General features: G+C 43.4%; 1 protein-coding gene across 4 annotated transcripts in view; it reads left to right on the top strand.

Moving 5' to 3' along the window:
* SUSD2 (sushi domain containing 2) overlaps nt 1-19,873 on the top strand; it is a 200,134-nt gene that overhangs the window by 15,746 nt on the left and 164,515 nt on the right. For 3 of the 4 annotated variants that reach the window (XM_033955316.1, XM_033955315.1, XM_033955317.1), the window contains 3 exons: nt 10,813-11,020; nt 14,713-14,864; nt 17,045-17,212. In XM_033955316.1, the coding sequence (XP_033811207.1) occupies nt 10,813-11,020; nt 14,713-14,864; nt 17,045-17,212 (528 nt within the window). The remainder of the gene's footprint in view (nt 1-10,812; nt 11,021-14,712; nt 14,865-17,044; nt 17,213-19,873) is intronic. The other variant, XM_033955318.1, reaches the window with a different exon arrangement.

A 19,873-nucleotide genomic window follows, 5' to 3' on the forward strand; every position in this document is an offset into this window, starting at 1 on the left:
GTCAAAGGCTTTCTGGAAATCTAAGTGTACGATGTCTATGGGGTCCCCTTTGTCCATCCGCTTGTTAATTCCTTCAAAGAAGTGCAATAAGTTAATTAGGCACGATCTTCCCTTGCAGAAGCCATGTTGGCTTCTTATCAGAAGTTTATTTCTTTCTAGATGCTCATCGATACTGTCCTTTATCAGTGCTTCCGCCATTTTCCCGGAATCGAGGTCAGGTTTACCGGTCTGTAGTTCCCTTCATTCTGCATGATGAGGGTCAGAAAACATTCCAATGTCCAAGGATCATTGAAGGGTAGCTCCAGAAGAAGAGCGAACAATATCTACTTTGGTCCTTCTAGAGTTTAAACAAAGTTTGTATGATCAAAGGAAAGGGAGGCCTTTTTCCCAATCCAGGAGAAAGGCATCTGATGCTAATTTACCTTGTGACCTGAATCTGGACCAGTACCGAGGAACTACGGCAAGAAGGGGGTGCCCCACTCTAGGAAGATCTTGAAGGCAATTTTGTGCTTTTATTGCCCCAAATAGTAATTTTTATGTTTATAGGTATCATTTTTCTGGTGTCTCTGTAATGTTTATTGTGGTATACAATTAATCAGATAGCAGGAAAGGAGTTACTTTAGATTAACCAGCACCTAATTTTACACTTCTGGGAGATTATTGAGATTTCACTCCAGTAGTTTAGGAGAATACTCTCCTTGTATTACATGAGGGATTAAGAGCTGAGGGAGCCTGGGATTATCTAAAAGCAAGAGTGTCCTGAGCCGGAATCACGCTTTCTGCAACACGTCCCAGGCGCCGCTGCTCATCCACCATACTACAGCCATTACAGACTGTGAGCGAGTGTTGCTGCCCTGTCTCTCTTGCGCCCTCTGTGGTTGCCCAACTGCACAGCCCTCAGGATGGCCAGTCCTAAAAGCAAAGGGATGGGTGAGGAAGGCAGAATGGGAAACTGGAGCCGTACTGTGTTTGCACCATATCTGAAGGAACACCTATACTGAACAGGTAATGGGGTGCAAGGAGGCCAGGAAGGGGTGAGAGGGAATAATGGACTCTTTGAAAGGGCTGTTGAGCAGCTGAATTTTGAGATGACCTTTTTTTCTATTTATTGGAAAGGTTTGAGGGTGGGTGGAAGAGGACTGCACCTGACAGAGGAAGGGAAGACAAGAGTGCCAATGCCAAGTGGGCGAGCATCCAGCATGCTATGACAGGCATTTGAAGACTCTGCTGCTTATCGACATAATTTAGCATTTACTAGAAAATGATTTCATATGCACCAAAGCAATCTTTGTTTTTCAGTTGGAAGTACTTGCTTTGTAAAATGAATCTTTTCTTGCCTTTCTGTATAATTTTTTCCTCCCCTTCGTTCCTTTGTCTCTCTCTTCCCAGCAGTCTCTCTCCCCTTCTTCTTCTTCCTCCTGCCCTCCAAAAGTACCTCCTACCTCTCTCTCTGGCACCTCTTTCTATCCTTTCCTTCACAACTACACCTCGGGCACTTCTGCCACAGCACTGCCACCATTCTCCTCCATTTCTGTCAAGTAGTTCCTGCCTCACCCTCTTGCCAAAGCTCTTCCAGGCTGTTTAGCACATGGCTCTGTCCAGAATGAGTCACATGGCACTAGCAGGGCAGTTCGGAAGAACAAGCCAGGTGGTTTGGGGAGGGGGGAGGGGGAGCATCTACAAGAACCACGGCCTCTTTGTACCAGCTCTAACCCCTCCCTTTCCTCTTCACATTAGATGGAACTTGAGATATTGCTTTTCCGTGTGATTTACACAATCATTTAGACAGGTCCTTATTTTGTCTTTGGAGCAATGAAGTGCTAAGTGACTTGCCCAGTGTCACAGGGAGCTGTGGTGGGAATCGAACTGTAACCACTAAACCACTAGGCCTCTCAGCCACTCATTCTACTCTACGTTGCACCGTTTCCGGCAGTCTCATCTTTTGCTTTTATCTAACATTCAAATGTACTCCTGGATACGGAGCGCCGACTGGGGCCATAACTGGATTTTCAGTGGCATTATTCAGATGTTATCTGGATTTACGGAGCACATTCCTGATTCTGAGGAATCTTCATGACAATAAGAGTCAAAGGCCCTATATCAAGAGTGGCAGCACCTTCAGCCTTTCCATAGAGGCCTTTTACAAGTCTAGTCGACAAAGGAAAATAACCACTGACTTTCCTTGATAAAATACTGGCGTAGCAGCGCAAATATGCATTTATCTTTCAAGCACATCAGCTAATAAATGTGCATAAATGATAATATTCTATAATTGATGCAAATAAATGTGCCCTCCCCATGTGTAAGAACATAAGAATAGCCCTACTGGGACAGACCAAAGGTCCATCAAGCCCAGTCTCCTCTTTCCACAGCGGCTAATCCAGGTCACAAAGAGTAGCAACATTCCAGAGCTCATATTGTGATGTTATAATGCCTCGTTTCGCCAATTCCTAGGAGCCAACCTCAACAGGGATGTCACATAAGAACATAAGAATAGCCACACTGGATCAGACCAAAGGTCCATCTAGCCCGTTCTCACGGTGGCCAATCCAGGTCCCTAGTACCTGGCCAAAACCCAAGGAGTAGCAACATTCCACGCTACTAATTCAGGGCAACCAATTGGAGCTGGTGTGGACCCTTTGCACTCAGACCAGTGAAGAGTGCATTGCAGTAATCCAGTCTTGTTGTTATCAAGGCCTGAACAACTGAGACAAGACTTGCCTTCTCAATGTAAGGAGAGAGGCTGTGTACCGTATTTTCACGCATATAATGCGCGCATTATGCACAATTTTACAAACCTTGCACGTTATATGCGTGAGCGTGTTTTACAACTTTTTTTTCATTCGGATCCGGCATTCCCCCTGCGAACCGGCATCCTCCCCTCCCCCGCTCGCATCACCCCCCCCCCCTCCCCCACGATCCTACATCCCCCCCAGCACCGCAAAGACAACTCTTACCCGATTGGGCACCAGCACCAATACACAGGATGTGCCAGTGCCAGTGCCCGAAGATCCTCCCTCGGGTTGGGCTGGGCTGGGCTGGGCTGGGCTCGGCGGTGCGAGAGAGATCCTCCTTCTTCCTGTGCTCAAAGCCTAGTCCAGTCCGGCACAGGAAGAAGGAGGATCTCTCTCGCACCGCCGAGCCCAGCCCAGCCCAGCCCAGCCCAACGAGGGAGGATCTTCGGGCACTGGCACATCCTGTGTATTGGTGCTGGTGCCCAATCGGGTAAGAGTTGTCTTTGCAGTGCTGGGGGTGATGTAGGATCGCGGGGGAGGGGGGGTGACGCGAGTGGGGGGGGAGGATGCCGGTTCGGAGTAGGCGGGAGGAGGTTTTAGCATGCCCGGTATACGCGTGTGCGCACTATATTAAAATTTTATTACATAAATTTCTGTTCCCCGCGCGCTATACCCGTGTGCGCGTTTTACACGGGTGCGCGGTATATGAGTGAAAATACGGTAGTTGTCGCAGATGATAGAAGCAGCTCTTGAAGGTTGCTTGGATTTGGGGCATTTGGCTCCCTGTAAAAGAATGATGCCAATTTAAATGATTGATATTATTGTACCTGAAAGAACTGAGTGTAGATTGTTACCCAAACTGATTTCCAATCTGAGGCACGGAATTTATTATTAGTTCCAGGTACTGAAGTTGTGAAATATGTTACAAGGAAAAAGAAACTGTTTAGACTTATGGATCCGACCTTTGAATTAATTTACCATTGGAGTTAAAAGCACAACAGTCTTTTTCTTTCCCAAGTTTCTAAATGCATTCAATTAGTTGATATCCTGCCAAGTGAAGAGCGTTTAAGCAGCCATACCATCTAACATAATAGATTTTATAATTAAACTCATTATCATTACTAAAGGAAGAAATATAATTCTGAGAGAACAGTAATTTTGCTTGCAGATCCATGGCCCGCCCACACATCCCCAAACACCCCCTAAAAAGGCTATCCAGACAAAGGAACGCATACGTACTGGGAATCAATCAAAAGCATCACTGAACGAGTAGATTTAAGACTTATCAAAGCAGCGGAAGAGCATTCCAGAGCAAAGACTTGGAACATGAAGACTGTACTCCGAAAAGAATTGAATCTGATGGGCCAAAAAAAAGGCCAAAACTCAGGAATGTACACAAGGCATCAACAGTCTTGACAAGGTCAGCAAATAGCTGCTCCCGACACTATCCTGTGACATAGAGGCAGCCAGTTGTTTCTGTAGGGAATGAAGTGACATGGCCAAAATTCAAATTGCCACATTTTGGTCAAGCTGTAAATGATAGTTTAAGATCTTGTAATAAAGAATGAATTTCAAGAGAATTCATTAGAACACATGGTCTCATAGCACCCTCGACCACCAGAGGGCATCCACTGAAAATCAGGGGAGGGAAGTTTCATAGCGACTACAGAAAATACTTCTTACATAGAAACATAGACACATAGAAAGATGATGGCAGAAAAGGGCCACAGCCCATCAAGTCTGCCCACTCTATTGACCCACCCCATTAAGTCTGAATGCTAATGACCTAGTTCCTTAACTCGACCCTCGTAGGGATCCCACGTGGATGTCCCATTTACTCTTAAAGTCGAGCACGCTGGTGGCCTTGATCACCTGCACCGGAAGTCTGTTCCAGTGATCTACCACCCTTTCTGTGAAGAAATACTTCCTGGTGTCACCACTAAATTTTCCTCCTCTGAGTTTGAGCGGGTGCCCACTCTTCACCGAAAGAGTGGTGGACCATTGGAACAAACTCCCACTGCAGGTGATTGAGGCCAGCAGTGTATCAGATTTTAAGAGAAAATGGGATATCTCTAGGGGAGTAAAGTCAGGGGGGTAGGTTTTTGGGTATGGGCAGACTTGATGGGCTATGGCCCTTTTCTGCCGTCATGTTTCTATGTTTCTATGGTCTGTCCTGATGGAAAAGATGTTTTACTGAATGAACCATTCGTAGCTAACAACCGATTAAATATGAGACCGAAAATTCAACTAATGATCCAATATTCCACCCAATAGCTTCACAGAGGTGAAGACAAAATTTGGGGGCCTGAGTCTGGAAAAGGCGCCTGCAAAACGGGCACATACTGCATGTAAGTGCTGCAACCAGAATCAGGTCTATTTTTTGCACAGATGCCTTAAATGTAGGCTAGTGACTCACACCTTCGGACTCCTAAGGCCACTTCCAGTGTAAGCCATTCCTATGCCATTGTTCGTCGCATCAAAATAAAAAAAAGTGCGTTCCTCGGGCACTTTTGTCCAAGGACAATGTCTGCAAACCACCATGGAAAATCTGGTAACCCTACTCTGCTCCCCTCCATCTCCCCAATCCTGCAATTGTACTTGTCTCAAGCTTTCTTGAATTCAGAAGGACGCCTACCACTGCCTACAATCGGGACACTGTTTGGAGAATTCAACTGAATTCAAGAAAACTTGAGACAACTATGTTGAATCTCTAAGGGAGAGGAAGGGATGGTAGATGGCATGGAGAGGAAGACGGTCTCTATCTGCCTTCATAAAGAAAGGAAGGGAAGTTCTGGAATGGAAGAGGGAGAAAAGAGAGATAGGGAGGTCCAGGATAGGTCTAGAAAAGCGAAAGAGGAAATGCAGGAATGAGATGAAAAGGGGCAATTGCAGGATTGGGGAGATGGAGGGGAGCAGAGTAGGGTTACCAGATTTTCCATGGTGGTTTGCAGACATTGTCCTTGGACAAAAGTGCCTGAGGAACATAGAACTATAGAAAATGAAGGCAGGAAAAGACCCTGGGTGCATCCTGTCTCTAACTAAACCCCTCCCCCTCCCCTTTTACAAAACTGTGAAAGCGGTTCTTAGTGCAGGCTGGGGTGCTGAATGCTCTGCGCTGATCCCAACACTATGAGCATTGGGAGCTGCACATAGAATTCAGAACACCAGCCTGCGCTAAAAACCTCTATCACAGTTTTGTAAAAGGAAGGGGGGTGAACACAAGTCCCCCAAATACCTTGCAGTGGAGTGAAAAGGGTAGATGTGAATCATTGTTCACTCTTTCCAAAAATACTAGGACTAGGGGACATGCGATGAAGCTACTAAGAAGTAGATTTAAAACAAACCAGAGAAAATATTTCTTCTTACAACGTGTAATTAAACTCTGGAATTCATTTCTGGAGAATGTGGTGAAATCAGTTAGCTTTGCAGGGTTTAAAAAAGGCTTGGCTAGTTTCCTAAATGAGGAGTCCGTACTTGGGACGTGGGTTGGCCACTGGTCTGACCCAGTAGGGCTATTCTTCTGCTCTTATGTAGCAGTAGTTATGTCAATATTTATAACTGTGAAGCATGTGTCTCTCCTTGCCCTTTAAACCCCCACCCCCTGCTCTGAACTGTGTGTCCCGTTTGGTCTGTGGAAACGTCAGCAACCCTAATCTTCACCCTTTGTGGCTCCCACTGAACCTGTTCTGACCCACTCGTGGATCTCACAGCGGGAGCTGCGAACTGTGTCAGTGACTCACCACTAAGGTGACTAACCAGGCTGAACTTCCCAGCCTCCTCCTTACTTCCTCTCTGGTGGAAAGGAGCCAAATCCGCCCTTCTGTAGTGCTTGGGGAACGCTCCCTCTCCTCAAGTGCCAGAAAGAACGCCCCATCCAGCCCCGTCGCTCTGTTTACTCTCAGTGCTAAATAGGGCAAACAGATTTAGTTTTGCAGGAAAGGTGAACTTACCAGTATATAAGTGAAATAAGAAGATGAGGAGCTTCTCCTTTGTAGGCTTAGAGGTGGGAAAATATTTCGTCGAAAGGGAAATAGATTTTCTCGCCATGTTGCTCTTTTTTCTTCTGAGGTTGCTTTTAAATCACAATCTTTTTTTTGTTCTTTCATGCGCTTGTTGTTTTTAATTATTTCCCCTACACTGAATATCAGCTCCTATAGAACTAATTTTCCCCCTCCTTTACAAAGCCACGCTAGTGTTTTTAGTGCCTGGCCGGGGCGGTAAGAACTCCCTAGAAATCCTGTGGGTATCTTGCAGGAAAGGTGAACTTACCGTTCTTACCGTCACAGCCGGCGCTGAAAACGTTAGCGTGGCTTTGTAAAGGAGGACTTTTAATATGCTTTTCTTTCACTCACTTCCTCACTTGCTACTTTAGGCTCTGCCTCAAAGCCAGACTAAAAGCCCACTTACACTTACCCAACCAACATATCTGTCTGTCATTCCCTCAATAGTCCCCTACCCCCCTTTATCCCTCTCTGTGTCTCTGTCATAATTAGATTGTAAGTTCTTCTGAGCAGGGACTGCCTCTTGAAATGGGGGAAGCCACTCCTTGCCCTGGATTGGTGGCATGGAATGTTGCTATACCTTGGGTTTTGGCCAGGTACTAGGGACCTGGATTGGCCACTGTGAGAATGAGCTACTGGGCTTGATGGACCAAGTAAGGCTATTCTTATGTTCTGTAGAGCAGTGTGGTCACCTCCACTGCCCCCTGGAACATGGTGAGTACCGGATACTGAATAGATAAATTACTGGAGGAATAAAGATATATTCTGTGATGACAATCTATAATGGTTTCATTGATCACAGCTCTTATACAAAAATACTAAATAATAAATAAATTTAAATTAAATGTGAAGTGCTCAGACCTTATAACCAGTGTTTTAAGTGTTATCACCAAAACGAGGTTAACAAAGGGACCATCATTGCCTTCACTGTCCCTCGACCACCTGAATAATATTATCCACAATCTCAGTGTGAGTAGATTGATATAAATGATGTACTTATCTCTGACAGATGGTAATCGGTGGTGTTAATCCTCGTTCAAACAAACGTAAACAAAGTGATGTGCTTTTAAAAGGTTTTGTTTCTCTATGTGTGCCTTTTACTTCATAGTCCCAGTCCCCCCGACCCAGGTTTCGTATCTTCGTCAGGGAGGGACATTGATACTAGAGAAAATAAATTAAAACAATAAACAACTTAATTAACTCAACTAACGTTAATTGATCTGAAATAGAATCTTAAAGATTACTAGTAATCTTGCAATAAAGAATATTATGTAAATATTACAAAAATAGTATCAGTAAATCTACATACCAAATGTTGGCTCACTGTAACTAGACCAGACCGCAAAGGAGGGCAAGCTAATCACCAGAGACCAACGCTCTGCTTTTATAGGCTAAAGAACCGGAACTTATTGAATTAAGCCCTGCCGGAAATGAGATCAAACAGAAAATGACAAGACACTCTCCGTTGTGTTATAATAGTAGCCAGTCAATCTCTGAATTTAGTCCATCAGGGGTAAGGGTGTGCCAATTATAGATGAACCGCTGTTCCTTTTGAATAAGTAATTTAGAGAGGTCTCCTTGAAAATGTTCAATGTGTAATAACACCGTATATTGAAGATCCTCAAGTGTATGTGCTTCGCTCAGCCAATGGGGAACTAAAGGGGCGGTGATGCGTTTGGTGCGTATGCTGCTCAAATGCTCGATAATACGAGTCTTAATTTTACGGGTGGTCTGCCCAATATATATTTTTAAACAAGGGCATTGTATATAGTAAACGACTCCTTTGGAGTCACATGAAGTATCAGTATTTAATATAAACCTACGACCACCCGAAAAAGGAATTGTTAATTGAGCAACATTCATAACGTGCTTACATACCTTACATTTACCACACGGTTTATGAGATTTCTTCTGTGCAGTAGAAATGTCAAAATTCTTATGTTTTAATTTTTCACCCAAATTAGGCCCTCTTGAAAATGCGAATTTAGGTTTCTGAGTAAGCGAAGGATGACTTTGAAGTATTGACCAGTGTTTTAAAACAATATGCTTAATCGCATTGCTACTGCCAGTGTAGGGCATCACACATACCGTGTCCGTCTTTGACTGATCTCTATTAGTTGGTAACATCAGCCAAGGACGGTGGCAATTTTTTGCCCTCTTCCAAGCTCTTCTTATTATTTTCCCAGGGTACCCACGTTGCTTAAATTTCTCATATAGCGCTGTCGCTTGTTTGTTGAAGTCATCTTCATTTGAACAAATTCTTCTTAAGCGTAAGAATTGGCCCACGGGTATGCCATTTCTTAAGGCTCTTGGGTGGAAACTTCCATATTGTAACAAAGAATTTCTATCAGACGGTTTTTTGTATAGAAATTCTTTGTTACAATATGGAAGTTTCCACCCAAGAGCCTTAAGAAATGGCATACCCGTGGGCCAATTCTTACGCTTAAGAAGAATTTGTTCAAATGAAGATGACTTCAACAAACAAGCGACAGCGCTATATGAGAAATTTAAGCAACGTGGGTACCCTGGGAAAATAATAAGAAGAGCTTGGAAGAGGGCAAAAAATTGCCACCGTCCTTGGCTGATGTTACCAACTAATAGAGATCAGTCAAAGACGGACACGGTATGTGTGATGCCCTACACTGGCAGTAGCAATGCGATTAAGCATATTGTTTTAAAACACTGGTCAATACTTCAAAGTCATCCTTCGCTTACTCAGAAACCTAAATTCGCATTTTCAAGAGGGCCTAATTTGGGTGAAAAATTAAAACATAAGAATTTTGACATTTCTACTGCACAGAAGAAATCTCATAAACCGTGTGGTAAATGTAAGGTATGTAAGCACGTTATGAATGTTGCTCAATTAACAATTCCTTTTTCGGGTGGTCGTAGGTTTATATTAAATACTGATACTTCATGTGACTCCAAAGGAGTCGTTTACTATATACAATGCCCTTGTTTAAAAATATATATTGGGCAGACCACCCGTAAAATTAAGACTCGTATTATCGAGCATTTGAGCAGCATACGCACCAAACGCATCACCGCCCCTTTAGTTCCCCATTGGCTGAGCGAAGCACATACACTTGAGGATCTTCAATATACGGTGTTATTACACATTGAACATTTTCAAGGAGACCTCTCTAAATTACTTATTCAAAAGGAACAGCGGTTCATCTATAATTGGCACACCCTTACCCCTGATGGACTAAATTCAGAGATTGACTGGCTACTATTATAACACAACGGAGAGTGTCTTGTCATTTTCTGTTTGATCTCATTTCCGGCAGGGCTTAATTCAATAAGTTCCGGTTCTTTAGCCTATAAAAGCAGAGCGTTGGTCTCTGGTGATTAGCTTGCCCTCCTTTGCGGTCTGGTCTAGTTACAGTGAGCCAACATTTGGTATGTAGATTTACTGATACTATTTTTGTAATATTTACATAATATTCTTTATTGCAAGATTACTAGTAATCTTTAAGATTCTATTTCAGATCAATTAACGTTAGTTGAGTTAATTAAGTTGTTTATTGTTTTAATTTATTTTCTCTAGTATCAATGTCCCTCCCTGACGAAGATACGAAACCTGGGTCGGGGGGACTGGGACTATGAAGTAAAAGGCACACATAGAGAAACAAAACCTTTTAAAAGCACATCACTTTGTTTACGTTTGTTTGAACGAGGATTAACACCACCGATTACCATCTGTCAGAGATAAGTACATCATTTATATCAATCTACTCACACTGAGATTGTGGATAATATTATTCAGGTGGTCGAGGGACAGTGAAGGCAATGATGGTCCCTTTGTTAACCTCGTTTTGGTGATAACACTTAAAACACTGGTTATAAGGTCTGAGCACTTCACATTTAATTTAAATTTATTTATTATTTAGTATTTTTGTATAAGAGCTGTGATCAATGAAACCATCAGAGTACCGGATACTCACATTTCAGACCAGTCTGTAATGTGCACCATGGCAGTTTCCTAGGACCTGTTCAGCTCTGCCCAGCTCAGACCTTAGCACATGGCATGTGTTGTAGGTCAGTTTTATTGATTTTCTGCTTTTCAATTATAGCTGCCCCCGAATCCTGTGCCAATCACTGTGGACGGAAGTTGAACAGCTGCTCATGTCATGTGACCTGTGAGAACCTGGGCACTTGCTGTGTCGATTATCGGAATTTCTGCCTGAGCATCTCACCGCATTCGGGGACCCTGATGGGAGGCAAAGACTTTAGGATTTTGCACTCAGTATTCAACGGCAGCACATCTGACATCCGATGCAGGTAAGAAAAAAGCCCCTACGGTAGGCATCGCAGACCAGAGGAGCTTTCTGTGGAGCCCACAGGAGCTGTGAGCTGACTGACCGGGTTAGTAGAAACCACTGGACAAACACTTTAGCCTGGTGCGTACAGCAATTCAGTTCTATCCCAGGGCATTTCTCTTGGGTGGGGGAACTCAAGGTCTCGCCTCTTCCCACATACAGGCCATGTCAGAGACTTTTCCTATCAGCTTCTCTCTGCAGGCCATTTAAACAGACCAGGATACAAAGGCCTCAAGACAGTGAGCAAGCAGTCCACGAAACTCCAGGGCAGAGAGGTCTAAGGCCTGCACCTAAAACGTCATTTACTTCCAACACAAATTATCAAGGTGTTAAAATATGAGAACTGACAAAACGGTGGCAGTGGGAATAAGGACCCAGAGTCTAAACACAGCGCTGTTAGGAAGACGCCAGTAAGCAGTCTACCAACGCCCTAAGTTAATGGTTTTAATTGGCTCTTGACTGCGCCATTAAAACAAATTCAATGAAAGAAAGTTAGGCACCACGAAGCATCTACAAAACATGGCACCGGAACTACATGTATACAGATGCCCAGTAGCGCTGAATGTCAAAAGAGGCGTGGTTTATTTATTTATTTATTTAAAAAATTGATATTCCGCATAGCCTGCACTAAAACATAACCAAAGTACAGGAGTTATGGGCAGGGTTAATGTGATTCTACATGGAAGGTACTGGAAATGTAGGCCTGACGCGTGACATGTGACTAAACCCGTTTTTTCAGGCACCTGTGGATTATGGTGCCGCTTGAAGAAGAATTAGCTCACACACTGACAGGAACAAAGACATTTTAAAAACAAAGGTCAACTGGACTCCTCCCCCAAGACCGTTGCCTCCTACTTTCACAGGAAAAAATACCAGAACCCCCTCTCTTCCCAGTCCCCCAGGGCTATTTATCTACTCCAAAGTACCGCTGGCCCTGAGCCGAGTATAATTTTAGTGCTACAAGACAATTTAAATTACTGGAAACCTTTTCAAAACAGAGAACAGTGAAGTTTCTGGAATCTGTTGGATTACGGGACCTGAGGCAACATGGATTCACTAGAGGCAGGTCTTGTTAGACAAATCTGATCAATTTCTTTGACTTAACTGGGTGACCACAGAATTGGATAGAGGGAGTACACTAGATGTATTTAGATTTTAGCAAAGCCTTTGACAGCATACCACACAGATATCTAATAAATAAACTGAGTATCCTCGAGATGGGCCCCAAAGTGACGGGCTTGGTCAGGAACTGGTTGAGTGGAAGACGACAAAGGATAGTGGTCAATGGAGATCACTTTGAGGAAAGGGATGTTACCAGTGGTGTGCCTCAAGGTTCTGCCTGTTCTTTTTGACATTTTTATAAGTGATATTGCTGAAGGGCTGTCAAGTAAGATTTGCCTTGTTGAGGATGATACCAAAATCTGCAATAGAGTAGACTTTCCGGATGGTGTGAATAACATGAAGAAAGACCTAGCGAAGCTTGAAGAATGGTCTGAAATTTGGCAGCTAAGATTTAAAGGTATAAAAGGTAAAGTCATGCATTTAGGCTGCAAAAACCCAAGGGAATGGTACAGTTTAGGGGGTGAAGAACTTTTGTTCACGAAAGAGGAACGGGACTTGGGTATGATAGCATATGATGATCTTAAGGTGGCCAAAAAAGTTGAAAAGGCAACGGCAAAACCTAGAAAAATGCTTGGGTGCATAGGGAGAGGAAAAAGGAGGTATCAATGCCCCTGTATAAGACTCTGGTGAGAGCTCATTTAGAATATTTTGTACAATTCTGTAGACTGCATCTTCAAAAAGATATTAAAAAAGATGGAGTTGGTCCAGAGGAAGGCTACTAAAATGTTCGGTGGTCTTCATCATAAGGCATATGGTGACAGACTTAAAGATCTCAATATGTATATTTTGTAAGAAAGGCAGGGGAGGGAGATATGATGGAGATGTCTAAATATCTATGTGGCTTAAATGTACATTTGAAAGGAAGCTCTGGAATGAGAGGGCATAGGATGAAGTTAAGAGGTGATAGGCTCAGGAGTAATCTAAGGAAATACTTTTTTACAGATGCCTGGAACAGTCTCCCGGAAGAGGTGGTGGAGGCAAAATCTGTGTCTGAATTAAAGAAAATGTGGTACAGGCATGTGGGATCTCTTAGGGAAAGGAGGAGATAGTGGATGCTGCGGATGGGCAGACTAGATAGGCCATTTGACCTTTATCTGCCATCATGTTTCTACTGTATGTTTCTATGTAACTGACCTCCTGGCTCAGAACATGCAAACACTATATCTATTCTAATCTTCTATTTGTGTGTCCCACATACCTATTCAGGCTCTAGGTGACATTCAGAGAGGGGTTGAAAGGGGATCAGGAGGAGGGACTAAAAGGGGCCTTGAAAGGCGGGAGGGTAAGATGGGGGCAAGAAATTATAGTTGTCTAGGAGCTCATCTAGCGAAAGAGGCGGAAAGATTCATGTCTGAGAAGTCAAGTAGGTTCAGTTGTCAAAGAGGAAGGTTTTCATTTTTTTTCCGGAATGTTGTATGTTTAGTTTCTTTTCTGATCATTTCTGGCAGGTTATTCCATGTTTTTATTCCTATGAATGTAAGCATGGAGTGGAACAAATGCCTGTAATGGAGATTTTTCGTGGAAAGTAGATTCAACTGTATTCTGTTTATGAGTCTCCTGGAGGTAGACCAGGCCATTGAGAATAGTTCGGTGAGAGGAGTGGCTGAGTTTCCGTGGATTATGTGGTGTAGGATGCGTGAGGTTTTGAAGAATATTCGCGATGAAATTGGTAGCCAGTGTAATTGTTTGAGGTAGACTGAGATTGAATCATATTTCCGTAGGTTGAAGATAAGTCTGACAGCTGTGTTCTGAATGAGCTGCAGTTTGTGAACTAGAGAGGAGTTGATCCCCAAGTATGCTGAGTTGCAGTAGTCCAGCTGGGGTAGTACCATGAGCTGGACAATCAGAGCAAAATGATGTTGGTAGAAATATGGCTTAATAAGTCTTAGTTGGCGTATAGTGAAGATGGTCTTTTTCCGGAGGCTGGAGATTTGAGGATCCATGTGAGTGTGTCATCCAGAATGATGCCAAGTACTTTTGAGGATTTCTCTACTGCGAGGGTGATACTTTATTGAAGATTAGTGCTTGTCGGAGCATTCTGCTGAGCGGTGTGGAAACAGATGGCTTTGGTTTTGGTGGCATTTAGTTTAAGTTTGTTTGTGGTTGCCCAGGTATGGATTTTTTCAATGTTGTTTGAAATTTTCTCATCTATGTTTGGTTGGTTGTTTGTAATAGGAATGAGAAGAATGTTGTCTGCGTGGGATAGTAAGGTTTCGTCTTCTAGTTTAATGTTTCCACATGTATTGCATGTGAGAGTTATATATCCCAGACAGCTTCTATGTGACGTATCTATTTAGAACACCTGAAAACTACACATCCCAGGAGGCTCTTCTCACTGTGTCCTCACTTCCTTTCTGGTCTTATGTAATCTCCATGGAGCTTCCTCTGTTGACAGGTTGCAGTGCTGCTAAGTCTGTCATTGATGGTTAAAACCACATTCCAGAACTTATAGTTTTGTACAATGGGGTGTTATCTATTAAATAGCAATTTTCCATTCAAGCAGCAGTTCTGATATGTTTTATTTGCTATCAGGTTCAATAATGAGACTGTGACCACAGGATATGTTGATGAGACTGGCAAAGCTCATTGCATCTCTCCGCTCCTCTATGAGAGTGGCCGAATTCCATTTGAGATGTCCACAGACGGTGGGATGACCTATCTCCACTCTGGAACATGGTTATCAGGTGAGACAGTCTATCGGGTAGTGAGATGGTTTTAGAGGGTAGTTTTGGGTTGTATAGACAATTTGCAAAGTGGTGGGGCAGCTGTGTGGTCTAGTTATTTGACTAGACTCTTCTTTCACCATTAATACTATCTGATACAACAATTCAATTATTAATAATAATAATAATAACTTTATTCTTCTATACCGCCATAATCTTGCGACTTCTAGGCGGTTTACAACCCACTTTAAAAATTATAGGAGTTGCACTTGACTCTAAATTAACTTTTCAACCACAAATTTTCTCTACTATCCAAAAATGCTATTACAAATTATGTCTTATACAATCAATATCTCATTTTTTATTCCCTTCAGTGATTAACATTCTTGTCCATTCCTTGTTATTCAGTACACTAGACTACTGTAATTCTAAATACTTTGGCATCAGAGGTACAGACATTTGTTATCTACAGTTAGTTCAAAATACTTCTATAAAATAACAGGGAAAAAGAAATTTGATCACATTACACCACTCTTAAAATCTGCTCACTGGTTACCAGTTAACCATCAAATAACATAAAATTCTATTGTTGGTCTTTAAAGACACGTTTCGCACAATCTCTGTCCTATCTTAACAATCACGTGATACAATATAAACCATCACGAACATTGTGTTCACTTCAACAAAACCTACTTACTGTTCCATCTGTAAGACATGTTACTTATGTTACTACTAGAGAACATATTTTTATGGTCAACGGTCCACAATTGTGGAATTCCCTTCCTGATAACATCAGATCAGAAACTAATCTTGAACAATTCAAACCCCTCTTCAAATCATTCTTATTCTCAAATGCCTTTACTTAAAAGCTCTCAGTTAATCGGCACTATTTCGTTTTAAGACAGAACGCTGTAGAATAAGAAGCTCAGAATTACTCTTTAATTAAATTAGAATTTAAATTTAATTTTAAATGATATTTTATTCTTTATCTTTTGCTGTCTTTTAATTGTATATGATGTAATTTCATTTCTTACGCTGTTTTAAAGCTTTCTTTTGATTATGCCAATGCGGTATATCAAATATGAAATAAACTTGGATATTGGAGATGGGGCAGTTTGAGGGTCAGGGAAATCTGAGGGGTGTGAAAGAGTACAGACCAGGAAGAAGCAGTTTGAAAGGAGGAATCCCCTAACTACTAGGCTAGAGCTCTTTCTCCCACTGAAATATACTGGACCATTTTTTTCGGAAGGGGGGGAGCAATTTTTTGGAACCCCTGCCTGAATAGGTCCATTTTTTAACTCGGTAATTCTTTTTACCTGTTTTCCTACATACAGTAACAGGTTTCATCCCTGTCTGTTATATTTTTGAAGAGTAATTTTGTCCCCAGACAGACAGACATTCGCAGACTGGGTGTATAATTCTTTCCAATCTACTTTCAGTTGGAAAGAAGAAAAATAATGGAGGTTGAAGAAAGGATGAGGGTTCTAGAGCAGTAGTTTTTTAACCTGTCCTGGGGGACCTCCAGCCAGTTGGGTTTTCCAGATATCCCTAATGAATATGCAAGAGGCAGATTTGCATATAATAGAAGTGACAGGCATGCAAATCTGCCCCACGCATATTCATTAGGACAGGTTTAAGCATCAGTGGCCTAGAGCAGCCCTGGAAGAATGAAAGGGGGACCAGAGATAAACTGGAGGGAGACTGTCATCTCCATGGAAGAACTGGGCATAGAGTGGATGACCTTGGTCCATCACGTAGAAAGGCTTCACTGCCAGATGCTGGTGACCCTCTTGGAAAATAGGCAAAGACAGGATATAACTAATTACTGCACGTTAATATTCCTGCAGAATAGATTAATGAAATGGTCACATTCATTACATTACATTACATTAGTGATTTCTATTCCGCCATTACCTTGCGGTTCAAGGCGGATTACATCCAAACTAAAACAAGAATTACATTTCAACTTTGAAGTAATAGAATAAACGATGAGATAAAATTTTAAGGGAGAATTATGGGTTTTAGTAATGTTTGGTAATTAGAAAAAATTAGAGAGTACTAAGGGTTTATAGAGTGTTGGATGTTGGGTTAGGATTATTGTGCTGGATAGGCCTTTCTTCAATCTAGAGCGTCTCGTCCCTGAAAGTTAGGAGGGAAGAGCTCATTGGGGTGGTTTTCACTTTTTGAATCATTTTTTACAGTACACCACAGTAAAGTGTCAGTCACGGAGAAAAGTGTCCTGGAGAATGCCACGAAATGGCAGTATTACGGCACACCTGGAGTCGGAGGAAATCTCACAGTTGTGTGGAAGCCTGACATTCTTTTCTCTGCCGAAGTTAACATTGAACTCTGGGGCTACAGGGAGGCAGGTAATGCATGGGGTGTGCTGAATGAGAGACATGAGACATAGAAGGCGGGCCAGATGAGAGACACGTAGATTAGTTCAATGAGTTAGAGCTTTAGAAAAGCCTTGAAAACATTTGTTTAAGGAATATGTTATGAAAAAGTTGTCATTTTTGTATTGATACGCCTGGGAAAACCCGGACATAACCTCTTCTTAGAAGACTGTCTGGATGCCCAGAGGGATTTCCAAAACCCTGCAGTTTGTCCAATTGATTTGATCTCAATATCATAATCCAATGTGATTTACAAATAGTGATAAAATCAGGGTAAGAAAAATCACATATCTGTTAAAAATTAAGACATTACAGGACATGAGAAGCGGGTAGGTTAAATATGAATAAAGATGATTGAGCTAAAAAAATAAATACAGTTCCAAAGCAAAAATGAACAAGGGGTTAAACCTATAGGTTGGGAAAGAGTTGCCCACTTAATTTTCCTTTAAAGGAGTTTTAGTCCACTATAGGATGTCTGAGTTATAAAGAATTCGAGTAGCTTTTCAGGAGACCTTTAAATCCTGAGCTTGAAGGCCGTGACATCATTGTGGCCTTTGAGCTCGGGGAGGTTTGTGTGGGGGTAGGGCTGGTGAGGAACAGGGTGGAGCTGGAGGTAGAAAGGGGTGGGACCTGGGATGGAACAGGGTGAGGCCAGGTGTACTCTTTTTTCAAAGAGGAAATCTGGCAACCCTATGTTAAGCACTTTGAACTTCTTTTGAGGTATTTGCGTTTATTGATAGACTGCTGATTCCATACGAAACCTCGAGAATATCTTCTCGCAATTCCTTCTGTTCGTCGGTCATTTTAAGACAATTTGTTCAGTGGTAGCTGACCTCTGGATTTCCCCGGACATTTCCTCCTTTTGAGGACATGTCAGGGAGTTCAGACGACTTTTCAAAACCCGGAACTTTGTCTGTGTTTTGAAAAGCTTCCCGATAGAATCGTGTTGGGAAGGGGCATCCACACTTGCATGGACGTATGACGTTATTGTGTTGCATCCGTGCATGCTTGGATGCCATCGTGGTGGGGCTGGGGGTGGAACAAGGCATGACTGAGGTGGAACTGGGCAGTCCTGGGGGTGTGGCCATGGGTCCGGATTTTCCTGAAGGAAAATCTGGTAACCGTAGGTGGTAGCGCCTACACTATAGAACTCTCTCTCATTAACTTTGATCTCTAGTATCATTGCAAAAATCAATTGCAGAGGGTGGGGTTAATTTCTCAAATTTTTACAGATACCATACGGCAGGGTATGGACTGGATCCTTCCTGAGCTCATGGAACATCTTCCTGATTGACTACTTGGAGTGGCAACTTATGTCCCCATTACTTGTGTTTCTTGTGTTGAGTATCAAGTTACCTAGATATGTCAAGGACAATAGCATTCTTTATCCCAGGACAAGCAGGCAGCATATTCTTAACGTATGAGTGACGTCACCGACGGAGCCCCGGTACGGACCTTTTTAACTAGAAAGTTCTAGTTGGCCGCACCGCGCATGCGCGAGTGCCTTCCCGCCCGACGGAGGAGTGCGTGGTCTCCAGTTTCTTCGTTTCCGCGGAGCGAAGAAGACGCATGTGGTTTCAACGGCCGTTGAACACTCCTTTTTTGCCTTCCCGCTCGCGTTATTTCTGATTTTTTTTCTACTTTTTCCCTTCGGGTTTCTGTTTTCTTTCTAATTGGTAAAAAAAAAAAAAAAAACTTTGTTTTTTCCTTTATTTTTCAACCGGCCCCGGCGGGGCCTGTTGCCATCATACAAGCCTCCGGCTTTGATTTCGCTGAGGCCGTATTTCCCTTCATGCCCCCTCAGCCGGGTTTTAAGAAGTGCCAGCGGTGTGCACGCCCGATTTCCCTTTCGGACCCACACAACTGGTGCCTACAGTGCTTGGGTCCGGAACATCGGGCTGACACCTGCACCCGCTGCGCGACTCTCCAAAAACGCACACTTAAAAATAGACAAATCCAGCAGAATCTCCTCTTCGGCACCGGTTCTGCTATGGATCCGACCCCGACGTCGACGGCACCGCCGAAATCGGCACCGTCAACATCGACACCACCTGATCCTTCTGTGGGGTCGATAGCGCCAGGTAAGCCGGCTAAGAAGCCTTCCACTTCCCTCGAGCGCCCTCCAGCCACGGCGGTGACACCGATCCTTCCGACGTCCCGCAAGTCCCGTAAGCGCTCCGCTCCGATAACGGTGAGTGCCTCTTCATCGGCCTCCTCATCGCCGGAGCGTAGAGCAGCACCTATGGTACCGAAGAAAAGTAAAACGGTACCGGTGCCCCCATTGGAGGACCGTATCTCGGCCATCCTCCAGAACAAATTGCAGGAGCAGCTACAGCACCAGCTTCAGGAACTGCTTCCGACCCTGCTGGCACCACTCCTTCCGGTACCGGTCCGGCCCGAGCCTCGCACCACTCCGCCAGTGGCCACCCCCTCGGTACCGATGAACACTTCCATGCCGGTCTTATCTGCCCAGCCTACACTTCAGACTTGCGCGGCGGAGGACCCCTCCCGGCCCCAGGATCGACATCGATCGTCTCGGGACCGGGATCGGCACCACTCCTCCCGGGACAGAGATCGGCACCGGTCTTCATCTCCCGGCACCGTATCCATGAGATCTGGCAAGTCCCTTTCTAA

The sequence above is a fragment of the Geotrypetes seraphini genome, chromosome 8, assembly GCF_902459505.1.
Source record: "Geotrypetes seraphini chromosome 8, aGeoSer1.1, whole genome shotgun sequence".
NCBI lineage: Eukaryota > Metazoa > Chordata > Amphibia > Gymnophiona > Dermophiidae > Geotrypetes > Geotrypetes seraphini.